The 24084-nt window shown below is 34.9% G+C and overlaps 1 protein-coding gene across 16 annotated transcripts in view; it reads right to left on the bottom strand.

The window, feature by feature from the left end:
• Nucleotides 1–24084, bottom strand: part of LOC150095834 (uncharacterized) — a 1527755-nt gene that overhangs the window by 623558 nt on the left and 880113 nt on the right. For all 16 annotated transcript variants that reach the window (XM_090409494.1, XM_090409490.1, XM_090409495.1 and 13 more), the window contains one exon: nucleotides 7485–7709. In XM_090409494.1, coding sequence (XP_090265620.1) covers nucleotides 7485–7709 — 225 coding nt within the window. The remainder of the gene's footprint in view (nucleotides 1–7484; nucleotides 7710–24084) is intronic.

Genomic DNA, 24084 nt, shown 5'->3' with positions numbered 1-24084 from the left:
ATAATAATAACAATAATTATTATTATTCTAATTTTTTGATTTGGAGGTGTAAATAAGAGGACTGCTGATGCACAGATGACTAAGTGGTATAACAGAAGAGCAGAATCAAGAAAAAGAAGGTGGCTAATGTGTCCCCAGTACTCTCATTTGAGGCAGTTGCTTATTTGCTTCACATAATTTAATTATATTGTATTACATAATAAATTATTAGGAGAGAGATATCCAATTTGCTGCTAACGATGATGATGATGCAAAACTACAGAGCAACAATTACTAAAGTGATGTGGCAATTCTGCAAGGTAATTTAAAGAGATAGAGTATGGTCATAAGGATCAGTATATTGTTCGTACTGATTAACAGTGATAATCGACATTATTATTCCACTTTACAAGACTTTAATACAACATCTGAACTACTATGCATAGATTTTTAAAACGTTTTCCCTCTTGGTCACAAAGTATATTATTCTTCATGAGAAATGACACTCTTGTTTTAACCAGAACTACTCTTAAAACAAGAAAATAGCTTCTTATCCAGCATAATATACTTAGTAACCAAGTGAAAAAATGTCTCTTACCTAGAGTATTTCTATATTATGGTGATAAACCATTGTACCATTTTACATGGGAAAAAAAAAAATGACTTCTCAATAGTCTAACCTTATCATCCTGAGTCTAGCTTCCACTAATGAAGACTTCCACTAATAAGGGTAAAACTGGTCGTAGTAGTGACATTTCCATAATGTTTTGCATTATAGGAAACTAAGCCAACTGATATGAAGTCAGCAGCCTCTATATACAAGAAGACTAGACATGGACTAACTTGGTTTGCTAATTGAAAGATATAAACTCTGTCCAAAAGTCTCTATATTTATCTTTTATTTGTGCTTAGTAGGCACATACATAAAATACTACAATAAAGTATTTTATGCACTCTTTATTTTATAATAAAGGCCTCATGCCGGCATATCCTTTCAAGCTCTTGATTATATGTATGCACCTACTGTGACTTCACTTATGAAAATATAACTTTCTGATATGGAATTGCTACAGTTGAGTAGAGCATTTTTGCACCTCTTATCATTTTTCCCTGGTCTCTGATAGCTACCAACACTTTGAAACAGCTGTCATACCAGTGAAACCTAATTTAAGTACTAATAAATGGTAAATATACGGGCTCCTAGCAGAATTCATATCTTTTAAGCAGTTCAAACCAAGGCAACTCCTATGCCAAATTCTGATTAGTTCTCAGGAAAATGCTTCTGGCTATAATACAAGAATGTTCATATAAAGTCCTTTATGACAAACTTGCTAGAGTATGACAGACTGAAGCCTTTTAAACTCTTTATTATAGAAATATTATGCACAGATTTAGTCCAAGTTTCTTGGGGATGAAAGAGTGATGAAGATGATACAGAGGTGAGTGAGAAAGAGACTGGTCTATGGAATTATTACTATGGACTTATGTGGAGTAGTGAGACTTATTGTAGGATGTCCATTTCAGACAATGTTTATCATACCACTCCATAAGCCATTCACACTGTCTGCACATTTATCACTATATCAGGCAATGAATTCCATGGTCCAACAACCCTCCGTGCAAAAAAGCCACTTCTCACCCTCCTACTCACCACCTCCTTTCACAATTTTAGATGGTCTCTTGTCCTTGTTCCTGTATGAACCCATGAAGAATTGCAAATGAAAAAGCTTTGCGGAAGATGGGTGCCGTGCTTGCTCACAGCAGATCAAAAATGCACTCGCATGAAAATCTCTGAACAGTGCTTGTAGCATTTTAACAAGAATAAAAATGATTTTGTGCATCAATTTATTACTATAGATGAGACTTGGATTCACCATTACTCACCAGAATCCAAACAGCAGTCAAAACAGTGGACAGAAGCCGGTTGTTCAGTGTCAAAGAAGACAAAGTCGGTTCCATCAGCAGGAAAGGTCATGGTTGGTGTTTTGGGATGGCAAAGGCATTTTGTTTATTAATTATCTTGAAAAGAGTAAAACAATAACCGGGGAATATTATTCTGATCTTTTAACCAGACCAGACGAAAAAATTTGTGAGAAAAGACCCGGTTTGCAGAAGAAAAAAATCATCTTTCATCAGGAGAATGCATCTGCCCACAAAGGTGTTTTGGCAATGAGAAAATTAAGGGATCTGCACTATGAACTGTTGGAACATCCATCCTATTCCCCAGATTTGGCTCCCTCTGACTTCTACTTCCCAAAACTAAAACTCATCCTCGCCGGGCAGCGTTTTTCTTCGAATCAATGATTGCAGTTGTAGAAGGGTATTTTGCAGATATTATTGAGAACCACTACATGGACAGGATAATGGCACTGAAGAATCACTGGAATAAATATATTAGTCTTAAGAGAGATTATGTTGAAAAATAAAAATTATTTTGAAATTATAAATTCGTTTTTTTCATTGTCAGGCCGAGAACTTTTCAGACCACTCTCGTAATGTACAGTTATAACTGGCTCCCATTTTCCAATTCCACTGAGTATGCTGGAAGAAAAGCTGATGCATTTGCTGATAAGTAACAATTTAAAGCATATCACTCATTTCCTAATCAGAATTCCTGATAATAATCTCCATCCAACACTCTGGATCTTTTCTGTAATCAATCTAACAGATAAGCTTAGGTGTTAACGGTTATTCATGACATATTGTTTAACAGTATTAACAACACCAAACAATTTTATCAAAGAGATGTTTTATTAACTGCTTACATTTCGCTGAATTTCAACTCAGCATCATCAGAGCACAACACACTTGTACACGTGACAGTGAATGAGTGAAACAATACAATTGCAATGGACAAAAGATCTTCAGTCTTATTTTTTAGTGCTCTCTAACGAGGAAAAAAAAAACAGCTATGCAGGAGTTTCGCTTAGGAAAACAGTCTCCCAAATTTTTGGCAAATTAATGCAACCATATTTATTAAGGTTGAGAGAATTCTTCAAAGCTATTGCTGACTCAAAAAATAATCTTTCAGATCTGTAACGACTCCTAAATAGCACATTTGTTTTTTTCCATCTAATCCTGTGTGAAGGAGTGTCCAAAGCGTGGTCTGCCAGTCCTGACTTGCCATAGTAATAGTAGCGAATGTATTTTTCATGTTCTTCAGGCAGATGTTAACTGATCTACCTGTTTGCCCATAACATGTAAAAAATTCAGTCCATTTCAAAACACGTGTTAAAAATCTTATCCCAGAAAATTCAGACATAATGGTTAGTTTTGATGTCACCTCTTTATTTACCAATGTACCACTTTATAGACACTCTTTTTAATCTAGTCTAACCCCCCCCCCCCCCGCGCTAGCAAATTTTTACATGGAACACTTTGAAAACAAAGTACTTACCACAGTTACAAGCCACTAATGTGGTTATGCTATGTAGATGATGTGTTTGCCATCTGGCCACATGGACAAGACACTTTGGATGAGTTTGTCATCTAACTAAACAGCCAACACCCCAAAATCCACTTCACAGTAGAAAAAGAATCGAATAACTGTTTACCATTTCTTGACACATTAGTCACCTGCCTTTCAGATGGATCACTATCTTTTTACATTTACAGAAAGCTTACATACACAGGAAGATAGATGGAAGAAAATGAATGTGCTATTTAGGAGTCGTTACAGATCTGAAAGATTATTTTTTGAGTCTGCAATGGCTTTGAAGAATTCTCACACCTTTAACAAATATAGTTGCATTAATTTGCCAAAAATTTGGGATACTGTTATCCTAAGAGAAACTCCCGCATAGCTGTTTTTTTTTTTTCTCATTAGAGAACACCAAAAAATAAGACTGAAGATCTTTTGTCCATTGCAATTGTATTGTTTCACTCATTCACTGTGGCGTGTACAAGTGTGTTGTGCTCCGATGGTGCTGAGTTGAAATTAAGTGAAATATAAGCAGTTAATAAAACATCTCTTTGATAAAATTGTTTACTGTTAAAAATAAGTCATGGACTTTTCTTAATCAGTTATCCTTACAGGTAATTCGGATCACAATCTCATATAAGTTTTATTTCTTATTAAATGTCTGCCCCTCAGCCAATCACAAAAATTGTGTTTATGTAGTTTTGCACTATAACAATAACAAATGGCAAGATTTCCATGCCTTTTACTACTCCTCTTTTTCATGGTAAGACTATTGTTTCCATTCTTCATATCTGGATACCTCCTGTGATCTTGTTACAGAAATTTTCCATGCTGGAATGGAGATTTTCATTCCTCAATCTCTTGTCTCAACCTCAATCTATCTAGTCACAGTAAGCTGTTTCATTTCTTGGACTGCCATGGTAGTCCAAGAAATGAAACAGCTTACTGTGACTAGATATAAACCTCCAAGTTCATTCAGAGCACACACTGAAGATAGCAATATTTCTACAACCATTATTAAAAGGGACAAGTCTGACTCTGATAGTTTTTATTATAAAAAAACTCACCACATGTGTCAATGGGCAGTTGTGTTTTCTAATCCCTCACAAAAACTGTTGGGCATGACTTTTGTTCATCTATGTTACCACCTCTTTCTCACCCAAATGGTAGAACTGCAAAATCACAGAAAGACAAGACTTACCTTCTGGAATCATTTTCATCCAATTCCTACAACAATGGCAAAGTCAAATCACCTTCTTTACCTGGAACACTACCTCACATAGCTCTTGTAGTTCCACCAGAAAGACATCAGAAGTTTCTTTCTTGAACAACCTGGATACCAAAAACACTTCTGGTACAGATGGAATCACACAAGTTATGCTTGAACACCTATTCCCTATTATCTATGCACTATAATAAGCTCAGCTGTGACCACTCCACAGCATGAAAGCAAGCCACGTACAGCCAAGTCAAAAAACAAAAAAACAACAAAAAAAAAAAGTGATAAGTATCTATCATCCAGTTATCGACCTTCTCCAACATCTGAAAAACTGTCAACTAATCAAGATCTACAGGATATCTCCTGGCCTACAACACCCATCTCTGGACTCATGCACTGGAAAAGTTTGGAGAAACCTTTGCCATTGCACTTGATATTTCCAAGACATTTGATAGAGTATGGCATTGACAGCTTCTCATAAAATTTTCATCTTATGGTTCTTCCTCCCTAAATAACTGGATGGCTAATTTTCTCTCAGGTCATTCACTGTGTGTAATGGTGGAAGGTGTTCTCTCTCCATATTTTCCTGTTAAAGCAGGTGCCAGGGCTTATTATTTTATCTACCCTCTTCCTTTCAAATACAAATAACTTCCTCACATTGATCTCAATCCCTACTGACAGTTTTCCCGATGACTGCTCTCTCCATGCACCCTATTCATGTGACAAACTTTGCGGTAATCAAATTTCTGAAAATAAGTGCCCTACACTATGATATTCACACCATTCTTCATAACTGCATTTTTTTCTAAGGATATTACAATGTACACTAATATTTTAACTAAAATAAATTTAATTAAAACTAAACTTCCACATTTCATCTCCACATCTCAAAAAGTTGAAAGATGGGCTGGCTATCTTTCAACTTTTTGTTTTAAATGTTTATTTATTTTATTTTATAAAATAGACACAGCTTATACACAGTTTACTAATGCACACATACAAATAAAATACACAATTATAATAGTACAGTCATTCACACTTCAAATTCATTGTGTAATTGATTATTTTGATGGCATGTGCATTGTGAGTGTCTCATAGTGACCTGAGTCAATGCGAGACAAATTAGTAACAGTGGAAAAATTCCCTAAATGAATCATTCAGGACAGGACTGTCCAAAACATTGCCCGTGGGCAGCATTTGGCCCACAGTGCGATTTTGTGCAGCCTGCCTGTGGATTTTGATTTTCATGAGTGAAAAAATAAAATAACAATTTGAATCTAATGTGTATAAGATATTTTAATTCTATCACGAATTGATAATCGTGATGTTGGTAATTTTATTTGTTGTTTTTATATCACTATATACCAGTGGTTCTTAACCTTTTCGAAGCCACAGAACACTTTTGATTATAAAAAAAATGTGGAGAACACTAAAAGCATTAGGGTCATAAAACTAACAATAAAAATATGCATGGACTTGCCTTTTATAAAAATGGAACTTATTTGAATGCGATACTTAAGCTTGTCAGTTTTTGCAGATTTCAGCAATATCAGGTCTAATATGTGATATAGTTACCCATATCCCTTTGACTATATTGTAAGTCTTTCACACTTTTTAGTTTTTATATTTAATATTGAGAAACTGAGCTCACATAGATATGATGTTGAAAACTGTAACAAAATTTTCAATGTCCTTGTGGAGAGAGTTGAGTGTTCGGCTTGGACAAAAATCCAAACTTCCTCAAGAGTTGTTTCAGAAAATTTAATTTTTAGAGTACGATCCGTTGACCAGGTAACTAACTGTTCTTCTTTAACGAAAATTCACAACTCAATGTATTAACTGTGCCAAATGGATTTCATATCCAGTCATAATTGTGTGTATTTAAACAAGGAAAGAAACTCAAAATATTTTCTTCCAATATTGTTAAATTTTTCCTTCATTTCTTTCATTTTCTTCCAATATTGTTCCTTCATTTTGAAAAAAGGCCAATAATTCATTCTTAAGTTCTAAAATTTGGAATAGCACTTTACCCCTGGATAACCATCTTATTTCAGTGTGCAAAAGCAAATATTCATACTTGGCTTCCATAGAAGAATTCCCTGTGCAAAAAACAATGCATAGATATAATATTTGGGTTTATTTTCTTTGTAAGGGTAACGAATCCTTTAATAGAGCCTACCAGTCTATTGGTTCAGATGTCAACCTGCATAGCAGTCTTAAGTTGTTAGGATCAGAGTAGCCAATTACACTCAGACCTTTGTCATATGACATCTTTCACCAGTAGAACACTTGTAACCAGTTAGCGGAACACCGGTTAAGAACCACTGGTATATACCCATGTGTTTTTCAAATATTAGATTTGTTAAAGAAGCTTTCTTACACAGTTTTGTTCCAACACACATGCTTCGGATGCTCACGTGAGCGCGCGACTAGTGTTGCTCGTTTATTCAGCTATTGAGGATGTGTCGCTGCTGCTCACCAAATTACTATATACACATTGTGATTGGTCCTTGGTAATTTTTTTTTAATGCGGCCCTTGGATTACCTAAGATTGGACAGCTCTGAATTAGGGAATTATTCATTTTTAATTCCTAATGGAAAATTTTTCCATTTTTTTTTTTTTTTTTACTTTTAGATTTTTATTACTGTTTTAATCTCCCCCTACACAATTTAACTGAATCAGATTTATTATGAAGCAGCATAAATAGATGCATTGTAAAACATTACCTTCCAAATGTTTTTGGTATTCAGGAAATAACATGATGGAAATATATTCATTCAGTGCATTCTAATATAACAAAAATAACATAATTCTAGAAAATAAAGATAACCATAAAATTATGTGGATTTTTAAAAAAAATATACCCTAAAAACTTTGCACCAGCAGGACCAACTTCCAATATTCGAGATGCGCATGCTTCGCCTTCCATAAGGGGTGGAGGATGAGCTAATTTTTCTTTTCTCAGGTAACGGCAAGTTATGCGCATTGGCATTGGAGCTTTACGAGGTGGAATAATTACTCTCACACCTGAATGACGACACCCTCTCATAGCTCCACCACGTGCATCAACCATAAAACTTACAAGAAACCTACAGAAAGATATTTAAAAAAAATATTATCCAACAAATTTCATACACAGAAACTATTTTGTAAAGATATAGATGCTGATGATAATAATAATATCTATTTCTATAATAGATACTATATTATAGATCTAATAAAATAACATTGATGATAAGGGTCAAAGCTAAGACTATGTGGAGAACCGATCAGGACTTCTGACCTAATGTCCAATCCTCACCTTCTCATGATGCACCCTGCTAAGTATCTGCCTAGATACTGAATGAATGAGGATGGGCTGGCAATTTGTGATTTAGCCGGCCAAATTGTATTCTTATTGGCTTAAACCACAAATAAAGTGATGGTACAACATAACAGAATTTCATGCTGGCTAAGGTGCTGCCCGTTAAACAAGGACCCCATTGTTTTCGTCAGGGAACCAGGATGAACAGCAAAAAGTCTGCTAGTGGAACAAATCCTGAAACACACCCCAAATTAACATCACCAGAATTTAAGATTGGTACTATCAACATAAGAAGCCTGAATGGCAAAGAAACAGAGCTGGCTGAGGAACTGGATAAGTACTAGATCGATATAATAGGGGTGACTGACACAAAAAAAAGACAAAAACTGGTGAGATCTAAGGCAATAAATACAAAATGCTATATTCAGGCAATAGAAATCAGGGAAAAGAAGGAGTAGCTATAGCATTCAACATTAAATATGAGGCTAATTTTCTTGAATGGCAGTCAATATCAACTAAAGTCATGGGGGCAAGAAAAGTTTCATTGACTATGTTATTGTTGATAGGAATGTTTTCTCATTGGTGCAGGACACCAGAGTGTACAGAGGATTTGAAATTGGAAGTGATCATCATCTTGAGAAGGATAAAATTGAATTTCATATTGAAAAGAAGAACGTGTAAGAAAGTTTTAAGCGAATAAAAATTTAACACCTATGAACTGTAGACTGAAATACACAAATATTATTCAAGAAAAAATGAAAGAGTTTGAGAAAAGGAACCAAACCTTGGAGATTCAGTGGCAAGCCTTGAAGAAAACATTGATTCAGCCAGAGAGGCATGTGGTGAGGTTGTCTGCAAGGATGGAAATATCAGATAAAAAAAGTTAAAGAAGCAGTGAAGGAAAAGAAGGAAGGATATTGAAAGTTCCTGGCAAATAAGTCAGCATGAGCATGTGCTCTTAGAGAATACAAAGCCAAATGTAAGAAAGCTAAACTGTGTGCTAAACTAAAAATATCAAGAAGGTGGCAAAAATTCTGCAGGCTGCTGAAAAGCTCAGATATGGAGGAAAGAGTGCTTTCAAAGGAATTAAAGGTGACATGAAAATTGGAGAAAAAGATAAGTATGAAGAAATTATTTTGAAAAATTGCTAAATGAAACAACACTGAGAGCACAGTAGTAAAAAACACTCAACAAGCATGCAATCAGGAATACTTCTTTAAACCAGTGCTTCTTTAAACATTGCTTCAGAATACATGTTAAACAAAATTGGTGACATTGTCTTACTCCCCATCCAATGATACCTGGTTCTGTTGTACCATATATGTCTCTCACCATGGTAGTTTGCCCATATATAGTGAAATAATTAGCCTTCTGTCTTTCCAATCTATACTAATCTTTTCCATTACTCCCACCATCTTATCCCATTTTAGAAAGTCAAGAGCTTTTTCAACATCTATATAACAGATATTAACTTCTTTATTCAGACTTCTTTCACTTACTATTCTTAACAGTCCAATCGCATCTCTTGTTCTCCTACCCTTCCTGAAACCAAACTGATCTTCTCCAAGAAATTCTTCGCGTTAAGATTCTCATAAGTATTTTTGATGTATGGGAAATGAGGCTTATAGTTCTAAAATCCTTGCGGTTCACTGCATTACTTTTCTTTGGTACAGGTATAAATATTAAGGTCATAATATCTTTTGGTAGTTCTCCTTTGTTATAAATTAAATTTATTATTTTCGTTATTTCTTCAGTTCCTTTCTTCTGAAGTTGTTTCAGGAATTCTGCAGGTATTTCATCTATTCCTTCTGCCTTTCCACATTTTAGTTCTTTAATGGCCATTTCTACTACTGTCTTCAAAATCTCTGGGCCTGGATCATCTTCATTTACCTTCTTTATATCTTCTGATGGCTACTCATTTGGTCTATTTTCCTTGTCATATAGATCTTCAATGTATTCCTTCCATCTCATTAGGATTTTATCTTCTTCAGTTATGATTTCTCCATTCATATTTTCTATGCCTCTAACTCGAATTCCATTTCTCTTGTGATTCATGCTTCTTGCGTTTTCATATGAAAGATCATACCTTCCCACTCTCTCATAATTTTCCATTTCTTCACATTGTTTTTTAACCCAATCTTCTCTACTTCTTTCTGCTTCCCTTCTCAATTTGTCATTCAGGGTTCTATATTGCATTTTCCCTTCTGGGGTACTATGGGTACCCCAGAAGGGAAAATACAATGGTGGAAGTAATGGAAAAGATTGGAAAGACAGAAGGCTAATTATTTCACTACATATGGGACAAACAGCCATGGTGTTTGTCCCATATATAGTGAAATATATACAAAAAAGGGAAATAAAACTGAATGTGAGAATTACAGAGGTATTTCTCTACTGAGTGTTCCTGGTAAGATTTATGCAAGTATACTTGAGAAATGGTTGAGAAGGATTGTGGAAGGGAAGCTTGGTGAAGAACAAGCTGGATTTAAGCCAAATAGAGGCTGTGAGGATCAGATTTTCACTAAATTTACGATAAATAGTTGAGAAGTCATGGGAATATAACAAAGATCTATATTTTTAAGTTTGTGTTTTAAAATCTGTAAGTTTGTGAATGGGGCATTATATCAAGCAATACTTAGTCTTTATTTGAATTTTCAGCAGTTAGAATTGAAGGAAATAGAAAAAAAGATGGTTTGATGTTAAATCTGGTGTCACAAAAGGATGTGCATTATCCCCTCTGTTATTTATTATCTATATGGATCACATTATGAAGGAAAGTGGTACTAAACCTGATATCAAAATTGGAGATGATAATCTGAGATCTTTACTTTATGCAGATGATGTTATACTTTTAAATAAATCCAGTACAAGTCTGCAAGATTCCCTGATAAATTGAATAAATGTTGTAATAAATTTGGTATGAAAATCAGTAATAACAAGACAAAGACAATAAAAATAGGCAGAAGCATTCAAAATATTAACTGCATCATGAATGGAGAACCTATAGAACAAGTAAAACATTTCAGCTACTTAGGCACAATTTTTAGTGAGGAGGGCAAATTAAATATTGAAATAGACAACAGAATCAACAAAGCCAGTATGGTAGGAACTCAACTGAATAAATTTATATGGGATAAGAGAGAAATTAGTCAAATTTCTCTCTTATCCCATATACAAGACAGACAGTGTTCAAACCAATTTTAACTTATAGATCAGAGAGCTGGGTTAGAAATAAAACACTTGACCAAAGACTAGAGACCACAGATATGAGAGTCCTGAGCAAGATTATAGGCATGAACAGATGGTATCAATGGCAATATCATATTAAAAATAAGGATATTAGAAAAGAACTTGCCATTGTTAGCATTGAGAAATGTGTTACAGCTAATCCCAGGTGGTATGACCACTTAAACAGAATGGGAGAGAAAAGATTAGCAAAACAATTGTTCTCTGCCAGATTGGCAGGAAAAAGACCCAGAGGAAAACCAAGATATAGGTGGATTGATACAGTAAAAATTGCCTTAGAAGACAGAAACATAAGATATGATAATGTTGGAGTCTTGACAGATAACCGATTGATATAAAGGAAAATTGTTGATAGGAAGTTAGTAAAGATGTTATTTCTTCATGTAGTAATATCATAATATCCTGTACACTCTTTGAGGTTCGATGTCAGGAATTTGATATCTCATTCATTTTATATGTTGATTCAACAGCCATGAGTCCCTTTTATGGGAGATACAGCACCACTTCAATCCCTCCCTATTTTTATCTGGGCTCAGGACCGGCATAGCTTACAATTTAGACATATGGCTGGAGGGATTGTCTTAAGTATTCCTGACTGTATCCGTGTGTGTTCACGGGGCGGTTTGCCTGCTTGCGGGATGAAAAACCACAGATAAACTGGGGGGGACCCTGATGTTCATGTCCAAGACTGACTAACTGGCTATGGCTGAGGAAGATCCTTAAGCTCCTCACATCGTCGACAGGAATAGAACCTAGGACACTCCTTTCCCAAGCATATGGTTGCGCAGCGCATAGCCATTAGGCTAACAAAGCAGATAATTTATGATGATGATGATAAAATAACAATGAAATTCTGCAATTTTTTACAGGGTTATCAATAACATGTCTCAGTATTAATAAATAGACAGAAATGCTTACATAAAGAAAGAAATCTGCTACACTACATCATAATATTAAATCAATATTTAAGAAACAATTTAAAGACTCTAGAGGATAGCTATTGACATACTTTTATTGTAAACTGTAGTCTCCACCTTTTCACCATTCCGCTCTATCGACATGTTTCGATGACCTTCCATGCGCTTCTCTTATAAACTGTGTGGTGTCAATCTCTTATAATTGTACTTGTAACCCAGTATTCATACTTATATTTGTGATTATAATAGCACCAAGTTTAGTTATAAAGCTAAAAGAAGCTGTAAGCTTCTTTTATCTTTTGCTTTGATACATCTTAGATACAAGAAAGATTCAAAAATATGTACTCTTTCTCAGCATGCATCCATGACTTAAAGACAAATTGCCAATGAGTGGTGCAAGAAAGCATTTCAAAATATGTACTCTTTCTCAGCATACATCCATGACTTAAAGACAAATTGCCAATGAGTGGTGTTGGTTTGAGTACTGTTAATGCGATTTTAAAGAGGTTGAGGAATTGTTTACGAGTTAAGATTGTTTACTAGTTAAGAAAAGCAAAATGAATCCAAGATTGTCTGTTGTAGACTTAAATAGAGATTTGGCAGCTAGTGGGATTAATATTTCCGACATGACAGTCTGTCGAAAAATGTTGGAAGCAGGGAGGACTGTCCACAGACCGAAAAAAAAAAAAAAAAAAGAAACAACTGTCGGTGAAGACTCTGCAGAAAAGAGGTTCCGGTGGGCAAAAGTGTACAAAGATTGAACTGTTGAGAAGTGGAAGAAGGTCATATTCTCAGATGAGAGCCATTTCTTTGTCCAGGGAGAGCGAGTACTCTATGTTTGCAAATCAGCAACTGAGAAGACTTGTCCTGCCCACCTTCAACAAGCTGTTAAACATCCAGCTAAAAAGATGTTGTTAGGTTGTTTAACACATAATGGTCCAGGATCACTTGTGCCTGCTAACAGTATAATGAAAAGTGACCAATACATAAAAACATTGGAGAAAAGAATGGTCTCACAGATCCAGAAAGACAAAGATCTCCTCCAACAGGATCTTGCTCCATGTCACACTTCAAAAAAAGTGAATGAGTTCCTCAAAAATGACAACATCCAATTGCTTCAGTAGCCAAGTAGCTCTCCTGACATTAACCCAAGAAAATTTGTGGGCCATAGTGAAAAGAGACTTTGAATATTAAATTATAATACAAAGGATAACTAACTTTATAATGGATTGTATTAAGTTAGTTATCCTTTGTATTATAATAAGAAAACATTATGCATGGACTGATACAGTCCATGCATAAGCAAATTAATGAACATATCAGAAGCATATATAAATTATTAGGTAAAGTTGAAGTTTAATTTTTGTATTTATTTTCTTGCAAAATTAAAATTTTTCTTTAAAATGTGAGTGTTTGGATTAATTTGTTCGCTACTGTATATTTGTGACAGATTTTATTTTTATGAGTAACTGACTTCGATATTACAAGTTACTTCAAGTATTCAGTGCTGTTATAAAGCATGTTCTTCAAGGAATATGCTTTTTTATTTTGATCCTTGTTATGAATTCTGCCAATATGAGCTAACTTGATAGCAAGAATTTAGCATAACGCACACACAGAGAGAGAGAGCAAACGAGAAAGACATTTTAAACCCACACACTGGATATGATGCTTGTATTTTTACTTTTTGCTTTCATTAATGACATCAACTGCACTTGGAAATATAAACAAAGTGCAAAACAGTTTTATGTACAAACTTTTGTTTACTTCATTTTAAATAAAATATGAATGTAGACAAGATGATAAGACTACTGTCTTAGATTTTTATGTATAAATATCATACATTATAATATCCTCCACTATATGTTACAAGAAAGCCACTTTATACTAGTGTAAGACAAACAGAATTTTGCAGATGAAGAATATTCATGACTAATGTACAACTCATTGGTCAATAATATAGTTTTTTTTTTAATACTTAGGATATGAATTTGATAAAGCCAGATTTAAGAATAATAATCCTAAGTTATAAATTATCTTATATCACACACCTGTAAATTCATACAGCTATCAAATTTTTAAAAACTGAATATGACAGTCTTAGAAAAGAATCATTATTGTAACCTCAAATTCAAATAACAATGATACACAAGCAACGTGCGTGTTTTTCACATGTTCCCTACTAGGTTCTTGTAAAAGAAAGCACATTTTTATTGTCATTTGGCTGCTGACACTATATTGACTTGTGCATTTAACCATATGTATGGTTGTGGGAAAATGTACGCTGTTGCACATATATATAAGAAGGAACTTACGTCTTCCACTTAAGCTTGCTACATGGTTCCAGAATGCATGAAAAAGGAAAACAATTAACTTTTAAATAGTAATATGTAAAACCATATGTTAAAACAATAGACATGTAACTATAACATGCAATCCAAATTATTAAAAAAATCAATACAAAGAGAAAAATTTTAAGTATTATTAACATATGTTAATAATACTTTAGAAGAGATAACAATGAACAGATGATTAACTTAATAATGTTGATTATACTTTTCACCTTATCATAAATATATGTTTTAAAAAAATATATAGCAAGTTACCTATTTGTATTTCTCAAAATACAGTATAATGAATAAATAACTGAACTACCTGGATAAAATAAAGACATTATGCTGATTAACTGCTCGTCATTATTGATTAAAATATAATCACTGTTAATTTATTACAAAACCAAGGAGGACAATGTTTTCAGGTAAGTTAAAACAAAGTACAGAGTTAATAAATGAGCACCCATTGTTTGTTACTAGAAAAGTACAGGGGGGGGGGCGGTTTGGAGGATTCTGATAAACACCTAGAACAATAATGTTTTTTATATAGAAATTTTTCAGTAAAAATGTTTTTTTCATATTTTTTTTTTTTCAGAAAATATCTTTTCTTTTAGGATATATAAAAAGATATAAAATTAATTTTTGTTTTAGGTGTTTATCAGAACCCCCCCCCACACACACACACACTTATATTTGTGAAAATGATGTCTGGCCTGGGATATATAAAAAGAAAATCAATTATTTATGTAAACTTATCAGATTATAACCTAACTCAATTAAAATTGAAGTAATTATAAGCTCATTATAATAATTTTTATTTACTAAATCACCATTTCTAAAACTATCCATGTCATAATTCAAGAATATAATAATATTTACCATAAACAGAATCAATTACAATCAAAATAAATTCATTCAAGTGCAATCCAACAAATTTGTAAAGAAATGGCCACAAAGTATTGTCAGTTATCAATGAAGTTCAGATGGAAAGGTTGAGCTGCTGCCATCCGTACTGTTGATATAAGAGTATGGTAATCTGTATTCCTAATTAAATTCACCATTTCAGAAAAAAATTCAAAAAATGTTTTCTATAATAATTATGTGTTATTATTTCTGTTTGGCATGCTTTGTCTACCATTAAAAAAACTTTTGATAAATGAAAAAGTAATATATTAAAGGATATTGAAAAAATTCAAGGATATTGAACCATCATTTATATTTAATGAATTTTAAGTTAGTTTACAGTTTAGACAGAAACAAAAACCATCTAGTTAAACACCTTACTATTTAGTCAGATACTCTGAACCCAAACAAGGATTCTTTATATGAATACTTAATCAAGAACACTACAGTTTAGATAAGTTTTTTTGGTTAACTGTGGATTTTAATGTGTTTGTGTGTGAGATTTGCTTTTGAAGTTGTGAACTGCTTGGTGTTTGTGATATGTCTGCTGGTTTGTTTCAGATTTCTTTCCAAATCATTAAACGTAAAGTGATGTACAGGTATCCCTTGCTTAACGTGGTTTTGCTTTACACCGATTTGATTATCGCGGCAAGAGTTTTGATTAACGCGCCTTTAAATTTACCATGCAAAATCATGCTCATGCCACGAGACTGCTAGCCTCGTGGTCATCCAAATTCTCGTAATGATCTGTGTGAGAATGTGAAAGTTTAATTTTTCCCACCAAATACAACATCATTGTTACAACCTATGAACATGGGAGTCATTGCAACTTTCAAAGCCTATTTTCTTAAAAAGACATTCTCAAAGGCAGTAGAAACAACGGGAGAAAATGCGATTATGCTCTACGAATTTTGAAAAAAATGTAACATTAAACACGCAATTGAGAACCTTCTTGACTCGTGGGAGCAAGTGTCTTCTAGTTGCATGAAAGCTGTTTGGAAAAACCTTCTGCCAGAATGCGCTAATGACTTAGGTTGTTTTCAAAATCCTGTGAACGTAGTCCAAGAAATCATTGCAATTGGTGAAGACCTTTGTTTTAATGGTATTAATGCAGAAGATATTAAAAAAATATTATTGGATTCAAAATCCAAAGATTTCAGTGACAACAACCTTCTTGAAATTGAACAATGCACATATTAAGACAATGAACAAATGGAATGTGATGATGAGGTTCCAAGGGAAATAACAGTCAAAGAACTGGATGGAATATTTCGCAGTTTAAAATTGCTTAAGCAGCAAGTAATGGATATGGATCAGATGTTAATCGAAGAATGCTTGTTTGTCGAGTCCTGGAGAGTCATTTTGCTTGTTATCGTAGAATTTATGCCGATAAGAAAAAAACTAAAACTGTTCAAACGATTCTTTATAACTTCTTTTGATTAAAAAAAATTGTAGTAACTAATGTAGGTACAAGTATTTATTAAACATTTACTTTGTATTCATTTTTTATCTTTCCTAAAAGAGTACCATATAAAACGAACTATTAGTACAGTAATCGATCAGGGACGAATTGTACTTTTTACCATTGATTATTAGATTTGATTAACACGATTTTGATATACGCGGTTACATCGAGGGATTAATTAACCGCGTTAATCGAGGGATAACTGTATATCAATGTGCATCAACAGCATGGCTGTAGATGCTTTGTCTATGTGTGAATTAAATTTTGATTTTAGTTGTATTGAAATGCACAACATATATTCATTGGATGATGTGAATAAATTATCGAGATTATTAAGGCAGATGGAAGATAAATAAAAAGATAACAATATATTTGCATGATGAACATAATATTCATTCATGAACAATATGCAATTATCTATTATATGTGATTATTGTGACAGCCCTTACAAGATCATGATGGCTTAGATTTGCCATGGCAAGGATGCCAGTACTGGTAGGATGAATATTTTCTATATTCATCAGTGATTTGTCCAGTGATTTGTCCACATTCACAGTGATTTGTTTTATGCAATGATATATTAAAAATTTATAGCATAAATAAATATTTTATATATTTTTGTTTATTGAAAAAAAAATGCAAATACTTTACTGTAGCTACAGTATAAGTAAACTGATTTGTAACATGACACTTGCACTCGTGGCATTCAATACTTTGCTTATTTTATTTTGTGACAGATTACTGGCAAGTTTTTGATAACAGTGATATCAGTGCTGTTCTGGGATATCACTTAGTAAAACCAAAATGTTTAAAATAAGTTTTAACTTATGCAATCAGTGTTTCTGATTCAATAAAATGGAATTAACTGTAGGTTACATGCACCGCTTTATAGCAAAATAATAAGTTGCAATACTTAATTGTGTTGCAATACTTGTTACAACATGCACTTTGTAAAGTGGGAACATAGATTCATAACACTGTACCATATTGCAGTGCATATACAGTATTTAGAATGTGTAGGAAACATCTTCAAGAATCAGCAAAATGAAAGATTTCTGAAAAAACTGAAAAAAAAAAAAAATTTTTGAAAGTAACTATTTAATTAATTTAGAAAATTAACCTGAAGTTCAACTCAGCTTTGAGGCTAAAAATGGCTTTACTCAATTTTATTTTAGTTTTTATGCAAGCAAGTGTTATATTTGTTATGCAATTAAATGTTATAGTTTGTGCTACCAATGAATTTTTTGTTGCAAAGACATAACAAATAAGCATTTAGCATTGGTAAATACCAAATGCATATATACTGGTGTTTTAGTAAAACACCAGTATACCATAATACTGGTGTTTTAAAGCAAAATAGAATAATCCTGAATACAAAGATGTTTTCTCAAAAAATAATTCAAAACCAATTGCATACAGAAGAGAAACAGTTATGAACTAGTTAAGCAGCAGTGCCAAACAATAAGAACAGCATTCGATCATCTGAACAGAAGTTAGTTAATATGTTGGGTTGGATAATGGTAGCTAATTTCCTAGCTATACCAAATATTGGCTACTTTTATCTGCTCACTAAATGATTCTCTTGATCATCTAAATCATCCTGGTGCCTACAGTATTCTTGATCCCTCATACTAACATAGTGTGAATAAACTGGAAAAACTAATATCTATCTGCACACTACACTATAGCCATTTTGGTGTTAGCAGATCAGCAGATCCAATGGAAGAAAACCTCACTTTTCTACAGAAATAGATAAAATCAGATAGACTATTTCTAGAATCCAGTAGAATGCACCATTCTCTAAATCTAAAATTTGGCTGCATCATAATACCAAAAATCTGGAAGACCATATCGAGACCTTCAACAAGAATCCACCACTGAAATCATAGAGGGCACCAGTTAGGACTATAGGATCTCAATCGATGTTACAATCAGTCTGTGTAAAACTTCCCCTGGTGTGTCTGCATGCATCTGCTTAGTATTTTAAGAAATATTATCCCTAGATGTCTGTTTTCTCTTTTATACATCAGCATGTATGATATTGCAAAGGTGGTGAAGGTAACACAGAGGATTGCTGCAATTATGAGAAGGACACTGACCTGCAGAGATAAAAGGGTTATCATTTCGTTGTATAAGTCTCTGGTCAGACCACACTTAGACTATTGTTCTCAGATTTGGTCCCTAGGATTTGAAAGGGATAAATTAACTGTGAAAAGGATACAAAGACGGATGACAAAGATGGTTTCAGGACTGTACAAGCATAGTTATGAGGATCGGCTGAGGGAATGTGGACTGCAGAGTTTGGTGGATAGGAAGAGGAGAGGTGATATGATTGAGACTTTTAAACTGTTGAGAGGTGGTTACAGGGTTGACACTGAGGAGTTCTTTCGCTTGGTTGAACAGCAGGAAGGAGTGATGACAAGAGGCCATCCCTGGAAGTTATGAAAGGAAACTGTGAGCAAGAGGGTGAGGAGTGGTTTCTTTGCGTGGAGGGTGGTTGAACCGTGGAATGCATTGCCTGATGGAGTGGTGAGAGCGAGAACGGTCAGCGAGTTTAAGGAGTGGTATGATAGACTTCGTGTTTCTTAAGGGGGACCTCCCCTCGATGAATCTTGACAGACTTTATGTTCTTAGGAAGGACCTTCCACGATGAGTCTTTTGACTCCATGGAGGCCTGAATAATAATAATGTTTAATTATTCATACCAGTATCTGCCAGCCTGGTTGGCCGAGTGGTCAGCATATCTGCTCTCCAACCAAAAGGCTGCGGGTTCGAATCTCATTTAGGCATGGATGTTTGTGACTGTCTTCCACTTCATTCATCCAAGTATAGATACACTCTCTCAATATGGACTGGGTCACCATTGCCTGATGGAGCCCCCCCCCCCCCCCCCAAAAAAAAAAACTGTTCCAATTTCTCATCTATTGTTATTTTACTCTATAGTGCAGAAGATGGGCATTAAAACATTTTTGTCAAGATCTTACAGAGGGAGCTGATCAGAGAAAATAGGACAGTAAGAGTTTGCAAGTTTCATACCTATTCCTCGCACTGAAAGGCAATGGAATTTGTTACATGCCATGCATCCATAAACTGCTACTTAGTAAGTATTGTATCACACAATTGGAAGAGGATATCTACTGATGATGGTAGGAAATGTGTATGATCTCATAATGGATGTTAAGCTTTAGAGCATTGGTATCAGAATGATACAGTGCTTCCTTTCAGTTCCTCCTCAATGATATAGCCCATTTGTAGAGAAGCCACTTTTTTCAATACTAAGAATTTAAGAGGATGTAAAGTTGTTGCTGAGATTCTACCAAAGTTCTCACTACAACATCAGCAATTGCTTCGAGTTCAGTGACTACACATCCATTATGCTCGAGGGGAAACTGTTTTATACCTACCCTTCATTTTCCTCATTTTATCCCATACTGCATGACTGTTTTTAATACGGATATTTAACACAACTTGTTTTGGGGTGATCGTGCTTAAAAACTATGAGATCTGAATGTTGTAGTAGTGTATCATCGAAACAACCCCATGCTCTCTCTCTCTTCATTTATTTATTACAGCTGCTTGGCACTTGGAGTTTACCATAGTTTCAGACAGAATTGAAATCAAGAGGAAGTTTTTGAAAATATGGTTGTTGCAACTGAGAAACTATAATCTGTCATGTGCATCACTGCTCTGTTGACAGGTATTAAAGTCAAAGGATTAAAGTTTGCAAGATGTGAAAAGTGTTCCACTCAATTTTCCAACTAAGTATCAGTGAAGGAGAACATGTATACTGGAAATTACAGTGACTGCTTCTATACACTGAACTCTCTTCAACATCTCACATAAACAATAGAAGAATGGCAGGAAAGCAGATTGTAAGCTCTATTGCAGACAGGGCAGTACTTATGCACAGGTGCATGAGGCACTAGCTGGGGGGGGGGGAACAGAGCCAATTTAAGGGTCCCAAACAATGAGGGAGGCCCCCAGCACACTTTAGCACCTCAAGCCCCACCAGTCTCAGGAAATGTGTAACTATGGTCCTGACTACAGAATACTAGTTGAAGGCACATGAAAGAAGGCCTTATCCATTATTGAGAGAGAGAGAGAGAGCAGGGGAGGGGGATCATTACTGTAAAGCATACACTTAACAATACACTCAATAATCCAGTCATGCCCATGTACATGTAAGAAGTATAGGTGGAGGCAGCAATATAAAATTATTGACCTTGATCTGAGTTAATTCAGAATCCAGTGGTAAAGAAATGGAACATACTGTAATAAGAAATCCCACTGAAGCAGATGGCTACAGATTCTAGAAAAGTGTTAAACTGGATGAGCAGAAATGGTTGCCCATAAGGATAGTAATTCCTCCATGAACTAGACTCTCTCCAGTTCTGTTCTTATAAGATGGAATTCTCATTCGATTTTAAACTTATCTCCTGCAGCCAGGCTTCACAAAATGATATTTTGGACATCTAATTTGCACCTAATTTCTGAGGGGTGTTGAGGGATTAGCTTTTCCAATCTTGTGTCATTTTGGACGACCAATGTTCATCCTTTTCTCTGGAAAAATGTTTAAGATATTTGATATATCTTATTAAGTTTTTTGTTTTTGTGGGTTCCACGCACGAAATATTTATTTTTAAACCTATAGTACATTTGTAGTGTGGGCAGGCTAAGGATTTTATTTTTTAAATTTTTATCAATTTTATATATTTTTTCTATTTTATTTTTTAAACAGTAAACCCTGCTCTAGAGATTAAAAAAAAGTGACTTTTTCAAGCCACTTCAGGCCTCCAATAAGCTGGGTGGTGGTCTCACACTGGGTGATGAAATTCATCGCCTACCTAAAGACCTATGCCCAAGGTACATGGTAGGTTCCAAAGGTTTCCAGCCTGACATACAAAATTCATGCCAATTTTAAAATGCAGGGCATGTCAGATAGCACTATCTATGGGAAGCTTAGTGTACTAGTTTCGACTCTCTATCTGCATCATTCAGTTGGAGGCATTCGTTTGACTAACACATGGTGCTAAGTCGCTGTTAATGTTAAAAACTGAGTACCGCACTGTAATAAAGTTTTTCACCAAAGAAGGACTTTGAAGAAGTGTTATCAAACAGTAATTGGATGGTATTTATGGGGAAGCTTCTCCATCATATTCCACCATGAAGGAATGGGCTAAACAGTTTACTCTAGGAAGAGACAGCATCGAAGATGATCCTCATGAAGGTCGGCCTATGGAAGTGATGACTGAGAAAAATGTCTCTCTTGTTGAGGAGAAACTGCTCAAAGACAGGTGGCTGAAGCTCCAAGAAATCTCAGAATGGTTGGAGCTTTCTATAAAAACCGTCTTTCACATTATTCACGAGAAGCTTCACATGAAACTCAGTACAAGGTGGGTGCCATGACTTCTCTCTTATATTCAGAAGGAGCATCGTGTGACCTGTTTCTGCAAGTTTTTAGAGCTTTGCCAAGGAAATTAGAGAGAGAAATGATAGAATCCATTGTCACCAGAGATGAAAGCATGGTCCTTTATTATGATTCTCTTTCCAAAAGGGGAACCAGGCGAAGCAGTGCCGAGAAAATCCAAGGTCACTCAGTCCATCAAGAAAATCATGGAAACAATCTTTTAGGATTGCCGGGGGATTCTCTTGATTGACTTGAAAAAAGGAATACCAGCAGTGAATGAGAATATTATGCTTAACTCCTGCACAATGCCATAAAGGAGAAGAGATGAGAAATGCTGAGTCATGGTGTTTGCCTGCTTCACGACAATGCACCAGTCCATATGGCTATTGTTGCAAAGGCTGCAGTGAAGGACTATGGCTTCCATGAGATTGAACACCAACCCTACAGCACAGATCTAGCACCCAGTGATGACTACTATCTCTTCTCGAAACTGAAGGAAGACCTACAAGGAAGAACATTAGCCAATGACAATAAGATGAAAGATGTAGTTTTAGTTCATTTTGCAGACAAAAGTAGAGACTAGGATTGCTGCAGTCATTGCAGTAAAAAGGTCCTACATTTTATTAAGGTAAGGTTCATGATTGTTTGTTCCTCACACTATGGTATCTGTTGATGTCTTTCCAAGCAGTGTATATCGCATAAATTTTGTAACATTCATTTTTGTTTGATTGAAGAGACATTATTTCTGCTGTGTGTGTTTTTGAGAAGGGTGGTTTCTTTATTTATTATACTGTGGTGTGAAAATTAAAAATATGGATTTGTATTAAGTGCAAGAAAGGCCTACAAGGATTTCTTTACTGATGCAGATGAGTAAAGACATTTGTGACATATTAAGTGTTCCTATGGGGTGTCAAGGAGAGATAGTACCTCTCCACTTGGACGGTCACACGTAACTGTGGTTCAGATGGCTTGGTTCTCACTGGATACCCAACTCTCACTTATGGCTCCAAGAAACTACCGTAAACTGGTAGCGGCCACACCCCGGTAATCTGCGTCGACCCACAGGATAAATTAAGTGAGGGTAGCCAGATAAGGCAATCTCAAGCAGTTACTGTATTCGGTGAATAGGCTGCAAACAGCATCTGTACTCCATGTTAGGAGCGGCTGAATTCAGGTCAAGGAGTGGTGGTTGACACTTTACGAAACTTAACCATTGAAACTGAATGAACTCTAACCAACCTAAAGATACATGCCTGCTTGACTGTCGCCAGGTCAAACAAGGGTCGCACCCACTATTAGGTAACCAAGATAGTGAAGGCGAAAAATATGCTATTGGAACAAAACATTACCTAGTAGACAGGAAAAATATAACAAGCATAGGAACAGAGAATGTAAGAACTTTTCATCAGGAAGGAGCTTGGACTCTGCAAAACCAGATGGACTGGAAAAGGAAAATTCCACCATGGACAGTACAAAATCTTAACTTCGGGCAGGGAGGACAACAAACACCAAGAAGGAGTAGCACTTATATTAAAACCAAAGGCTCAAACTCTCTATTGTCTTACAATCCTATCTCACCTAAGATAATTAAAGCAAGATTTAAAACATCAATTGGATCACTGACTATTATTCAAGTATACTCACTAATTTTGACATCATCAGAAGAAGACACTAAGGAGTTCTATATAGATTTGCAAAAAAGCAGTACAGCAGACACCAAGTCAAGATCTCCTAATTGTAATGGGGGACTTAATTGCAAAAGTAGGCAAAGACTGGGATACCTGGCCAAGAGTAATCGAAAGTTTGGGTATGGAGAAAGCAATGAACGTGGCGAAAGACTGCTAAACTTCTGCTCAAATAATAGACTAACAATAACCAACACTCTCTTT

The sequence above is a fragment of the Typopeltis vanoorti genome, chromosome 19 (assembly GCF_054136105.1).
Source record: "Typopeltis vanoorti isolate ZY-2024b chromosome 19, IOZ_Tvanoo_1.0, whole genome shotgun sequence".
Classification (NCBI taxonomy): Eukaryota; Metazoa; Arthropoda; class Arachnida; order Uropygi; family Thelyphonidae; genus Typopeltis; species Typopeltis vanoorti.
The sequence above is the reverse complement of the archived record's forward strand: the minus strand, read 5'-3'. Positions and strand labels throughout refer to the sequence as shown.